At 43.3% G+C, this 13,761-nt stretch overlaps 1 protein-coding gene across 1 annotated transcript in view; it reads right to left on the bottom strand.

Moving 5' to 3' along the window:
* LOC106564677 (netrin-1) overlaps positions 1–9,653 on the bottom strand; it is a 98,242-nt gene extending 88,589 nt beyond the window's left edge. Inside the window, exons 1-2 of the mRNA XM_014130892.3 lie at positions 9,359–9,653; positions 8,029–9,083 (exon numbers count right to left, since the gene is read on the bottom strand). Of these exons, the coding sequence (XP_013986367.1) occupies positions 8,029–9,043 (1,015 nt within the window). The 5' untranslated portion in view covers positions 9,044–9,083; positions 9,359–9,653. The remainder of the gene's footprint in view (positions 1–8,028; positions 9,084–9,358) is intronic.
* Between the last annotated feature and the right edge of the window lie 4,108 nt (positions 9,654–13,761).

Here is a 13,761-nt window from a genome sequence, read left to right as displayed (position 1 = left end):
ACAGTGTGGGGATGAAGGCACAACAGCGTCTCTTCAATCTCCAAAGGGTGGTGCGGTCTGCCCAACGCATCACCGGGGGCACACTGCCTACCCTCCAGTAGACCTACAGCACCCGATGTCACCAGAATGCAAAAAGATCATCAAGGACATCAACCACCCAAGCCACGGCCTGTTCACCCTGCTACCACCCAGAAGGCGAGGTCAGTACAGGTGCATCAAAGCTGTGACCAAGAGACTGAAAAACAGCTTTTTTCTCCAGGCCATCAGACTGTTAAATAGCCATCACTAGCCGGCTACCAGCCGGTTACTCAACCCTGCACCTTAGAGGCTGCTGCCCTATATACATAAACATGGAATCACTGGTCACTTTAATAATGGAACACTAGTCGCTTTAATAATGTTTACATACTGCTTTACTCATTTCATATGTATATACTCTATTCTACTGTATTTTAGTCAATGCCACTCCGACATTGCTTGTTCTAACATGAATACATTTCTTAACTCCATTCTTTTACTTTAGATTTGTGTGTATTGTTGTGAATTGTTACATATTAGTGCACTGTCGGAGCTAGAAACACAAGCATTTCGCTACACCCGCAATAACATCTGCTAAATATGTGCATGTGACCAATAAAATTTGATTTGATATCAACCCCCTTTACAATCTATGTCAACCCCCTTTACAGGAGAATTCAAAAACTAAACAAAAAGATCACCCTTCATTTAGCCCCCCCACTCTCTCTGTCACAGGCACACACATTAACTCAGGACACCACTGCAGCAGCATTTTGCACAGAGCCAGTAACGTTATATTTCAACACATTCTCCCACTAGTTACATGTGGCGCCCAGCAGAGTTCAGAGTAGAGGTGGATGGTGAACATACTACTAGGTTTAAACAAGGTACAGATGAGCCTATACTGCAGCCCTGCCAGCCATCAGGTTGAATTTGCTGTGGCCCCGCTGCGATGGTCCTGGGAACCCTGCTGGAAACAGGCCTGGCCCACCCCTCTTTTCCCGTCCCTGCCGCCAATGCAACAGAATCCTTGGTGGCCCCTGGCCAGCACAGACGCAGGCAGGGGTCTGGGCCTCCTCAGAAACCTAACATGTGGCTTCTCACTGTGGAGGAGGTTTTACGGTTCACAGTTATCTGATTGACTGTCTGTTTTGGCTGACTGCTTTTGGCTGTCTGCTTCTGTGGCTGGTTTCAGTGAGCCCAGAATCAAAGTTACGGTCACAGTTATGTATCTGTGAGTTTGATTGGCCCTGTGGGTGTGTTTGACGTTGCAGACAAGCATGCCCGTATGTGAGTGCATGCATATGCAAACTTAAACAGTAGCTGACCAAGGTGCAAGGCTGTGAATAGTACAGTTAACCAAAAGTAGGAGTCATTACAGTGCGTCCAACTCCAGACTCTGAATAACTTGTTATGCAGTGGTTTAAAAAACAAGTCGTAAAACAGTGATAACACTTTGTAGGAAGGAGGTCCTCAAAGCGTGAGGGAGGCCATTCACCCATTTGAACTGCCGGCACTGGTGTCGGGATTCTTCAGGGGGGGGAAGGGAGGGGAATACGCCACGGTGCAAAGTGCAAACTAATCCGACACTCTTTTCACACCTCTGTTTCTCACTCCTTTTGTTTGCCAGGCGTTGTACAGCAGTGAGTGTCAGGATGGTCAATGCGTTTGGCGGACGGCGGTCGCCCTTTGAAGATGAAGGATACGGCGGTTCATAAAGGAATGGCGGTCCTTCGGTGGCAGCTCAAACATTAACCAGACCACAGCTCGGTCATCATGCCTCATCATGGTATCATTGTTAATAAATATTGCTGTTGTATCCAGTTGTAGGAGCTCCTACATGAAATGAAAGGTGTGAAAGGACAACACAATACAGTATACTTTCTTGTGAAGCGTTGCTTTATTTTTTTATTGCATCTTATCTGCAGGAGACCATATGTATGTAAATACTAGTGTATTACATTTTGACAATCTAACCGACATTCTCAAAAGGATTGTCTTTATTGTAGTTCCCTATTCTCCATTTCCAAAAACTTTAATTAGTTATTTCAGGTGAGAACATTTTAATTACTGACATATCATGTCATTGTTGATCTTTCTTCCTTCAATGGAACTAGGGAAGATTCTATCAAAAAGACATCTCAGCAAAACACTGTTTCCTCTAAGCAAGTGGTTAGAGATTTAAGCCCAATTATCTGAAGGGGCGCCAAATCTCAATATCAATCCACCACCACAGTCATCTTCCCCTGTCAATCAAACTGTTCAGAATAACACCTGGGAGCGTATTTATTTGACGTAATCAGGCGAGACAACCGGCAGGTCTGCTCAAATCAGCCAGATGATGTTGCGGTTTGAGGCTGGATAAATGAAGTTATCTACGGGAAAATATGTGGGGTGTGGGGGGGGGGGGGGGGGAATCCATGGAGATTTGGACGGGCTTGAGGCGATGTCTGTGCCAAGTCACTGATATGCTATCTCTGTGCCAACAAAGTTCTAGAGCTAAGGGAAGGGCCCTCCCCCTCCCCCTCCCCTGCCCCCTCCACCCACTCTATGAACAAGTAGAAAAACTACCGTGAAGTGGTTCTCAAGGAAAGATAAAGCCTGTTTCATCAAAAAAAGGCTCTCCTGTCCCCAAAAGCCCCTGGATAGGTCACTCTCCTGTCCCTTTCTCTTTCTGTTTCCATCTCTCTTTCTCTATAGCCTCCCTGTCTCTCTCACATTTATGGTCTCTATTGTACTCTCCCTCAATCTCTTTACTTTCCTCTGTGCTGCAGTAGTATCCTTCATTCTGCATGCCTCCAAGCATTCTTCTTAAACTCTCTGAATTATTCAAGACCCCTTTTCTCAACACATTCAAGCTCCGGAACCTGAAGCTAATAAAACAGAACAAACTCAGGCAGATAATGCAGTGGAACAGTCTTGCATTTCATTTTCTGTGTCTGAAAAACTTTCTTCCTAAAGTGATCGTCTTAGGCGCCCTACTCATTTTCCTCATCTCAATTAGCTGAATTGGTGTCTCCTTCATTCTCCTTCAGATGCTGTAGTGTCACTCTGAGTTGATAGAGTTCTGAAGCAAGAGGAAGGGAATCTAGTTGATCAAATTGAGACACTTGCGTGCTTTCTTACAGGTAGCTGAGCATCCTTGCTGACGCCGACCGAATTCGACATGATGAGACAGTCGTGATGAGACCGTCTATCCATCCAGCCATGTCTGTCAGGCCGAGACTGGTCACACCTGAATTGATATTGAAGCCACGATTCTTCCTCCTCCATGCCACCATTCCTAAACTCATTGCGTTAGATCACAAAGACGGTCTCCCGCGTGGCCTGTGAGAATCAATATCCCAAATGGACCTGGAAGTGCACTCAGAAGTGCATGAAGGTCCTTTAAGACTCAGACGGACTAATCAGCAAAGTGCACATCAAAGAGGGAAGACGACATGCAGCCTGTTTCAATGTGTTTTGTTTTTGTAAGACCAACTGCATTCAAATCACTCCACAAATGCAAAGCTAGTTGTAGTGGAATGCCTAGGCCTTTATATAGATATGATAACCAATATCCAGGTTCAGTCAAAGACAGAGCAAAGTAGCGCAATTCAAGGACTTGACAAAGATTATCATCCAGAGAGAGATACTGACAGGCTAATAGGCTGTACGGTATTTCTAATTCTTAGCCATTGGCTCTTCGGACCATGATAAAAACAAGTGCCTATCATTATCTCTATAATAAAATATAAGTACCTATCCCTATGTTGTGTTTCACACACCATAGAAAAAGATGCTGGTCTTGATGACGTTTCCTTTCCCCACCTGACTATTTCCTTCTCATCTACTCTGAATGTCCCCACTCCGTATCACTTTCGGATTCTACTCTAGATAAACTCTGTAACTGAGAACTTGTTATGACTGCAGAGGATCCAGAGACAGTCGGAATCTTTCAATTTACTGACTGACAAATAGTGCTGGAAGCGTTCAATATTTCAGCATATCCAACCAAGCAGCTCATAGCAAAGCTTATCGTATAGTACAGTACATCTCGTTTTGACATCACTTCTCTGTTACTGAAGCTTATAGTACACACAGTGTTCTGTCCTAGCCATAACTTTAAGCTACAATTACTGATTGCAGTGGCGGCTGCTGAGGGGAGGACGGCTCATAATAATGGCTGGAATGGAGTTAATGGAGTGGCATCAAACACATGGAAACAATGTATTTGATACCATTGCCTTTATTCCACTCCAGCCATTCACACGAGCCCGTCCTCCCCATTTAAGGTTCCACCAACCTCCTGTGACTAATTGCTTTTACAGGTGGTAACAGACAACAGCACTATGCCACACACACACACACACACACACACACACACACACACACACACACACACACACACACACACACACACACACACACACACACACACACACACACACACACACACACACACACTACCCCAAGTCCAACTCCACCTCACCCCACACTCTCAAAAACCCTAGGACCCTGCCTTCACACAGAGGTGTCAGGCAGACTATTCTTCTCCCTGTTTGAGAGGTGAGGCGGTGTTTGCTTTAGCAGAGGGTGTGCGACCACAGCACCCCTCCGCACCGCTCTGCACGCCTTGTCTGACGGAGCAGGCGGCCCATAGCACAAACAGCCCAGAGGAATGTGTTGCTACAGGGTGTGTGTGTGTGTGTGTGTGTGTGTGTGTGTGTGTGTGTGTGTGTGTGTGTGTGTGTGTGTGTGTGTGTGTGTGTGTGTGTGTGTGTGTGTGTGTGTGTGTGTGTGTGTGTGTGTGTGTGTACTTGCTGACAGCATGATGGATACAGTGAGTGATGCACCTTTGTGGCCCCGTGCGAGACACACCAGACACACATGACGCACACACATGCTGTTCCGGTAAAAATAAAGTGTCAAGGATACTGGGGATAGGGAGGAACAATTCATTCTTCATTCCTATAGCGGCGTGGTTGTGTCTAAACAAGTCTGTTTGCTTTTCCAGGATGGAAGCCCTGGCGACCCAAGGAGGGAGGCACAGCCTTCCTTTCCTCCTCACAGAAACCGCCACTGACAATCACTTATTCATTTGTTTTCATTTGTCACTCTGTGTTTCACCTATTTGGTCAACTTAATTTAATCATTGTCACTCTGTGTTTCTCATAGTTGGCCAACTAGTATAAATCTTGGATTTGACGGCAGGGCTTAAAAATGTAGACTGTAATATGGAGGACTGCGGTCGGGATATTTTGAGAGTGATATATTATCAGATTCAGAGCTCTCTTAATTGAGGTAACACCTCACAGTTTTATACACAACTGGGGTGACCTTCTCCAAAGTGTATTCGTAGCCAGTCACTATAGTAAAGGCGTAGATATTTCCACAAGGCTCAAGCATGTTTATCTGCCGCAGAGAACCACTCTGTGTGAATGGAAACAAACAGCAAACAAAACCTGCTATGTGTCAAAACAGTCAACATGGATGACTGTCAAACAACACAGCGCCACTTTCCCCCAACCACAGTGAAATAGAACTACGGAGACAAAAGGGAGTTTGAGTCAGTTCATTTTACTGTAGGGGCTCTCTGATGCAAACAATATGAGGTGGAATGAGGAGCCTCCTCTCACCATTCACTGTAGGTGCGATAATTAAAAATCGCAAATCCAATCTAGAGTGGGTTACAGTGAGAAGTCGAGGTTCATCCACCTTCATCATCATCATCATCATCTTTTCCATCGGCATTGTCTCTTGAGACACACAGGCCTATTTGTATCCACATTGCATGCCCCAAGAGATGCCCTTGTGTGCTCAGAGTCTTGAACTATTATTATAAATGTATGGTATACAATGCCAATGAAATACTGCACATTTGCAGAGTTGATATAGAGTACTGACACATACATTACGCAGCAATGCGGTTGATGAAGTCGTTTGGGTACTATGGTCAGGGAACTACCCCCCACTTAGCCTACCTCTCATGTTAACCTTGAAAGCATGCATGTATAGGGCACTTACTTGGCTTATAAGGGGTGAGATATTTCACAAGGAATCAATTCTCTTCGCTTACATCGACAATGCATAATCACAACTTTTAGCCACACTCATCATGATAAAATCGTATATAATATTTGCTAGACAGTCAACACACTGCCAAGTCAATATCAGACTACAATTGTCCAATAATTCATTCTCCTTTATCTAAACCAGTAGCACTCACATTCTCACCAAGCTTCATGCATGCCGTCTCTCTAAGCATGAATACATACTATCTTTAAGCGGGTCTTAGGTATGTCTGGCAATAAAAAGCAAGTACCACATCTTTGATCCTGCTGCGGCATTGTCCCTATCTCTATAGCAGCTGATGTAGCCTCGCTGTTGGAAATAGTGTTGTGGAATGAATGCAATGAAAGCCACGATGTGATAACTTCCTCGATGTGCTTTATTAGTCTTCATGACGGGAAATCATAAATCTAAATGGGCCGATTCATTGAGGATAGGAATTCATATCTACTCCGATGACTTTTCTTGTTGTGGGCCTAAAGTGTTCACACGAATGAACTATGTCCGATGATATTGTTGAAGACCAGAACATAATACAAAGCGAATCATATGAATACTAATAAGTAGCCTATTAATCGTATTTAGAATGATTACAATAGTAATGATAACGTTTTATGGGTGTAATTAATAAGGATTGCCTAATAATATCACATATATTTGAGTATTAGGCTTAATCGGTGTATTAACATTTTGCAGATTGTTTCCAAGGAAGGCAAATTTATGTTATAATGTTTTCAAAAATGGCAATTTCATTTGATATAATAACAACAACAATAATAATAATCATAATCATAATAGTTTCCGGATGAAATAATGATTCTTTTTTTAAATATACATTTTTTACAACAGTTTTATGATACAACAATTAACGTAATTTAGACCTATAATTAACTTTGATTCAAACGATAATTAAATGGGCAGAGAAGTCTGTGTTCAAGCACTGTGGCCGTGCAGTTTAAATGCTCTTTAAATAAATGACGGTGCGTCGCTTTATCGCAGTGATAAAGTTAGAACTGTGCATGAATTTTCCCCATGAGAAACATTTCAACGCGGTGAATGATTAGACATTGTGATGTGACGGTCTTTCTGAAGTGGGTGGTTGTTATAAACCTCCATTTGAGCTATGGCGGTAATGGGCTTTTAGGTTTTCAAATTGAGAAGGCATTGCATGTGACTTTTTATGTGCATGGACGCGCGGCATAATTTCATTAAAAGAGTGCATTTTGTGGTGGGCCGAATGGTGGTTTTGATTTATCCTTAATTCAGACCTCTTTAACAACCGTACAGCCTTGTTTTTGATAGCCTACATTTTCAAATCACATCAGTATCATGTTTTAATGAAGGCGTGTACTATTAATACAGCGTGGGCTGATCAGACTAAAATTGACATAGTCTAATAAAATGCTTACAACTATAAAAATTTATTTCGAGACTAAATAATAATAATTATTATTATTATATTATTATTATAATAACATTTTAATACTAATAAGGATTTTAAAGTGTTTTCCATAACTATATAAACTACAACAAAGGACAGACAATTTTTCCTCGAGCCTTGGGAGTTGGAAACCTAAATTACACAGAAGGTTTTGTAAAACTTGTGTATACTTGTTGGTGTGTAATATGATGTGTTATAACCCCATTTAAAAAAAAAATAGTATTTCGACACTTTCATCCAGAGAAAATAATAGGCGTGTCTGAATCTTTGTTTTTCAACAGAACTGACGAATGCGCAGTGCCCACTTTAGCAATTAACTCAACCAACCAATACCAACATTACCAAACATAATAACAGCCAAATCTCTCATGACTGCACAAACAACAGTCACCCAATAATACCATTTGTGCCAAAGGTATTTTTGCCTGTGATACAGGCATTGTGTGGAGAGGAAACTTCTGCGGTGCTTAAAGATCATTTGGATGGTTTTTGGAGACAATTATAATGTTTTGACTTACCGACACATTCGTTGGCTTCTCTAGCTGTTGCGCGTTGCCACGGCCGATCATAATGGAAAGGCTTGCACCTGTCGCACTCCGGTCCGGCGGTATTATGTTTGCACTCACAAACAAGGTTTCCATCCCTGTCTTTTACGCACCGCGAAGCGTGGCCATTGCATTTGCATCGACCGCCAACTTGCAGATCGGACACAGCATAGAAATAAGAGTCCCGTGATAGCTCCGAGTCATCCTCGTTCTCATCCCCGAAAGTGTGCAATCGGCTGAACGTCACCTTGATATCGGTGGCCGTGACCCAGTCCTGGAGCACCGGCGAGTTGTCGAAGTCATGCGCCGACGGTCTGCCGTCCAGAGTGCTGAAGGCAATGAGACCGCCGGATAGAGGGTGCATGTCCGTGTGGGAGTCCGTGCATATCGCCTCTTGTTCGTTCTGTTTGGTAATGGTGGCCTTGCTCGGTTTGGTGTACATTTTCCTGCACTGGGCCGAATAGTATTGGAAAGGTACCCAAGATTTGCCATAGTCCATAGACTTGAAGATAGCCATAGATTCGGGTCGAGGTGAGCAGAACTGCAGGCTTACGTAGGTGACTTCGAATTTCTTGCCCAGTGACAGTGTTATGGTGACGTTTTGGGGGTATTGGATGTAATTTTCCGATTGCCAACATGTGAGATTATGGGGGTTGTTGAGATCCGTTAGATATGCCGGTGGGTGATACTTTTTGGGGTCCGAGGCATCGCAAGTATGGCAGTTCCTATTTCTCTCATCGCCCTTCTCTGTTACCAAACAGTACCTACCCGGGGTTTTACCACAGGTGCTGGAAGTACGGACTTCCTTTCCGAAAGCGGAGTTCACAAAATCGGGGATGCATCTCCTCGGGTTACCATTCTCGTCGTAGCAAGGGTCCGGGGGAGATGTTTGCGCGGCGAACATGCTCATCCCGTAGCCACCGAGCACCCCTTCGACCACAAAGGAAATGGTCACGACAGTGACCACGGGATCCAAAATCCTTAGCATTGTATTCCTTGTTCGTGCGCTGAAAAACGCCAGCCGTTCCCTGAAAAGAGAGATAATAAATAAGACACTTTTGCAAGATGTCCAAAAGAGTACTGCAGATGTAAAGCTATGAATTAAAATAGAAAAGCAACACCTCAATAGATAATTGAATTTACCATGCACATAGATCGAATAACATTTTCATACAGATTACCATCACATGAATAGCCTACATAAAATATCATTTTAACCGTTATTAATATGAACACACTGTCAGGAGAAATGTCATAATGCACCTTTCATAATGCACCTATTAAGTGAAATAAATGGGCTTACGAGGTTAAGAAATCTCCACATATGACACTATTCCTCGGAATAATAATTCAGCTAGGCAGAAAAGTCATTCAAATATCTCTGTCGGGTGCCTTTCCTGTCACAAGCGCGATCTGTTGTGTTCTTGTTTGTTTTATTTTGAATCTCCGGGAGCAAAATATCTACAAGCGTCTAGATGTAAGAGCCTCTACTCTCGCTCTGTCTGTTTCACTCCCTGTGTGCCGGTCTTTCTCATTCACTCACTCCCTTCCTCTTATCCTTCTATCTCTGTCTGCCGCACTGACTGTAGAGAAAGTGAAGGACGATTGGAGCGTCTGCAGAGCATGAGGTCATGTTGAGGAGTGACACTCCCGCATAAAAAGAGTGAACAACGACATCCACTGGTAGTTTATCGATAACAAGATAGATACGGCTAATTAAGTGCCAAACGAAGGAACAACAAACGGATCAAGTTTATCTGATTATCACGTAGATTACATAATACAAGGCTTCCATATATTCGTCGTTTTCATATTGCTAATCGAAACGGCAGCTTATATTTCATCATGAATATTGACTTTGTCACATTAGCCTTTTATTAGCTTAATATATATATTTTTTTGTATGTATTTATTATTATTATTACTACTATTGTTATTGTTACTTCTGGGGTATTATGGTGCATTTGTATTTCATAATTTAGATTGTGACCCAGTTAATTAAGGTTTATTAAGCATATTTCACGCATGCCTAATGTTTTTCCCCCATCCAGTAGGCCTCTCAAATTTCCAAAAGTTTAAATAATCAAATCTTCATAGAAACGAAGTCCAAAGAACGAAAAGGTTTGTCCTATTCTATAATATGATAAGGCTTCTTTGCATATTGTATAAACTGCTCAAGACCACTATATAATATGCCTTTTTCGATATTTCTGACTTTACAATTTTTGAAGAAAAAATGCAGTGAGTACCATGCATATTATATCTCTGGTAATGCTTCCATAGCCTATTCATTGGGGATTACATGGAGCGCAAAACACCTATAATACACTATATATACAAAAGTATGTGGACACCCCTTGTAATGAGTGGATTCGGATATTTCAGCCAAACCCCTTGCTGACAGGTGTATACAATCGAGCACAAAGCCATGCAATCTCCATAGACAAATATTGGCAGTAGAATGGTCTTACAGAAGAGCTCAGTGACTTTCAATGTGGCACAGTCATAGGATGCCACCTTTCCTACAAGTCAGTTTCTCAAATGTCTGCCCTGTTAGAGATACCCCGGTCAACTGTAAATACTGTTATTGTGAAGGAGAAACCTCTAGGAGCAACAACAGCTCAGCCGTGAAGTGGTAGGCCACACAAACTCACAGAATGGGACCGCCGAGTGCTAAAACGCATAGCACGTAAAGATAATCTTTCCTGCGTTGTAACACTCGAGCGCCAGAGCAGGTGTGACAGCCCCCCCCCCCCCCCCCCCAGGGGTGCCACCCAGCGTCCCACCTGGGCGAGCCTGACGGGCCGACCGAGGCATGGGCGCCGGACAAGCCGACTGAGGCAAGGGAGCCCGACGATCCGGCTGAGGCGAGGGAGCCCGACGATACGGCTGAGGCGAGGAAGCCCGACGAGCCAGCTGAGGTGAGGGAGCCTGATGAGCCGGCTGAGGTGTGGGATCCCAACGAGCGGGCTGAGGTGTGAAAGCCTGACGATCCCTCTAAGGCGTGGGAGCCTGATGGGCCGGCTGAGGCGTGGGAGCCTGGCGAGCTGGCTGAGGCATAACGTGGGATGGGAGCCTGCCGAGCCAACCAAGACAAGGAAACCTCTCGAGCCAGCTAAGGCGTGGAAGCCCGATGAGCCAGCTGAGGCAGCCCCGGTTTGATCGGCGGCGGCACCCGGACCCGATGTCACCACCAAAAACTAAAAACAAGAACTCCCTGATACTTCAAATAGTGGTGTCAGCAGTCTGTAAGGACCAACGCTGGAGACGATAAGAAAGTACAGGGAGTTAACATTTAATGGAAAACGGACATCAAACAAAACAGGAACAGCATCTGGACGAGTGGAACAAAATGATATTACGACAATAATACTGACACGGGGTACAAAACTGAGGAACAGACAGATATAGAGGGGGCAATCAACATCGTGAAGGAGTCCAGGTGAGTCCAATGAGCGCTGTTGCACGTAATGATGGTGACAGGTGTGTGTAATGAAGAGCAGCCTGGTGCCCTCGAGCGCCAGAGAGGGGCAGTAGGAGCATGCGTGACACATCTGGTGCCTCATGAAATCAGTTTCCATGGTCAAGCAGCTGCACACAAGCCTAAGATCACCATGCGCAATGCCAAGCGTCAGCTGGAGTGGTGTAAAGCTTGCTTCCATTGGACTTTGGAGCAGTGGAAATTCGTTCTCTGGAGTGATGAATCACGCTTCACCATCTGGCAGTCTGACAGACGAATCTGGGGTTGGCAGATGCCAGGAGAATGCTACCTGCCCAAATGTATAGTGCCAACTGTAAAGTTTGGTGGAGACAGAATAATGGTCTGGGGCTGTTTTCATGGTTCAGGCTAGGCCCCTTAGTACACATTTTTATTTATTTAACTAGGCAAGTCAGTTAAGAACAAATTCTTATTTACAATGACATCCTAGGAACAGTGGGTTAACTGCCTTGTTCAACGACAGATTTTTACCTTGTCAGCTCAGGGATTCAATCTAGCAACCTTTCAGTTACTGGCCCAACGCTCTAACCACTAGGCTACCTGCCACCCCGTGAAGGGAAATCTTAAGGCTACAGCATACAATGACATTCTAGACGATTCTGTGCTCCCAACTTTGTGGCTTTGTCGAGATCGGTGGGGAAGGACTACAAATAGGTCCTGCAGTGTAGGCCTGCTCTATTGCCAGAAGAGTGTGTTAAAATCAACAAAAATGATCTGTTGTAAATTGAGTTCGAGAGCTTGATAAATCTGTTATAACTCTAGGAGCCATTTTGGCCTACTAATATTTTTTTTGTGTTGTCTATAGTTTGTCTATCTTTGAATATATTTTACTGATTTTTTTTATACTAGGCTTTCAGATGGTGGATAAATTAAGATATCCCATAAAGCCTGTTTACCATCGGAAAATAATGTCACATTTACAGTATACTTAAAGATGCAGTCAGAGATCTTAAACAGTAACAGATTCGTAACAAATTGTACGAATTGGAATTTGTAACATGTCATATGAAATGGATGACGTAATACATATTCCGGGACACGTTTTGGATGCAGAGCACTACTTTCAAAACTACTGACTAAAATTATGCAAAACCTTTGGAGCATCTGGGTGGCTCTCCCGTAAGCACCAATGCAATAGCTGGGTCTGGTCTACATAGTTCATTGACTGTATATGAACCAGAAAAAAGGAACCTATGAAATGTTTCTCTTTCTCTTCCATCTCTGACTTGGCCATAGAGATAAATAGTGGACTTTAGGGCCCAAAATCCTGGTTTAGCATGGGCAGCGCCATTAAGGACATTCAGCATTTTGAAGGAGTCAACTTGGTGGGACTTCCTATGGGTTAAGGAAGGATCACATTATTCCATCCTGGTCATCGGGAGGGATCAGCCAATTAATTATACTTGTGAGCAAACATTCCACAACTTCAGGTGGAAGTAAATCACAAACCTTGGTTTTATACCAGTTCAAACCACACTAAGTTTTCCACCATTCATTTTTCCCACAGGAGAATTTAGAAACACTTATAATAAGGGCTGTGTTTGGTGTAGGCTTACCCTGGCATGACGTTTGTATAAGTGTAAATCTCTCTAGGACAAGGTGACTTTTATCAATATATTCGCCTGTATTTACCCCCAAAATGAAATGCCAATTAGCTGCTAATGTGGCTATCATAAAGAACTACAAATGCCATATTGATCTGGAAAAGACTGCCGAATCGAGGCAAAGGTAAGAATCTCTGGATTAACTATCTAATGTTAGCTAAATTTATGAATGAATAAATTGGCTACATTTCTTTAAATTGACAATTCTGTGAACTGTCTTGTGCAAGTTTTAAATTGACACAATACCTGTTAGCAAAGGTGTCAGCTAGCAGCCTGGTCTCATAGACTAGACGTAACATAGTAAATGTATGTCTGGGATACTGAAATTAGTATGATATGTTACGTTTGTTGTGGCTACATAAGACAGATGGTTACTTAAGGCAAAAACGAAAGTAGGGTGGTTGGTCGGGGTGGATGGGTGGGTGTATAAATGCAGTGTCTCGGATTTACATACAGAATAATACAAATGCAATGAAACCAGGTTGTAGCTAGAGATGATGTGCAGGAGTTTGCAGGGATTTGTAGTCTTGCATGATGTCTACTTAGATGCTAAATAACATTTTGAAATCTGAGAGTAAATAGAGCCGAATATATTGATACAAG

The sequence above is a fragment of the Salmo salar genome, chromosome 12, assembly GCF_965601325.2.
Source record: "Salmo salar chromosome 12, fSalSal1, whole genome shotgun sequence".
In the NCBI taxonomy this organism is placed as follows: domain Eukaryota; kingdom Metazoa; phylum Chordata; class Actinopteri; order Salmoniformes; family Salmonidae; genus Salmo; species Salmo salar.
The sequence above is the reverse complement of the archived record's forward strand: the minus strand, read 5'-3'. Positions and strand labels throughout refer to the sequence as shown.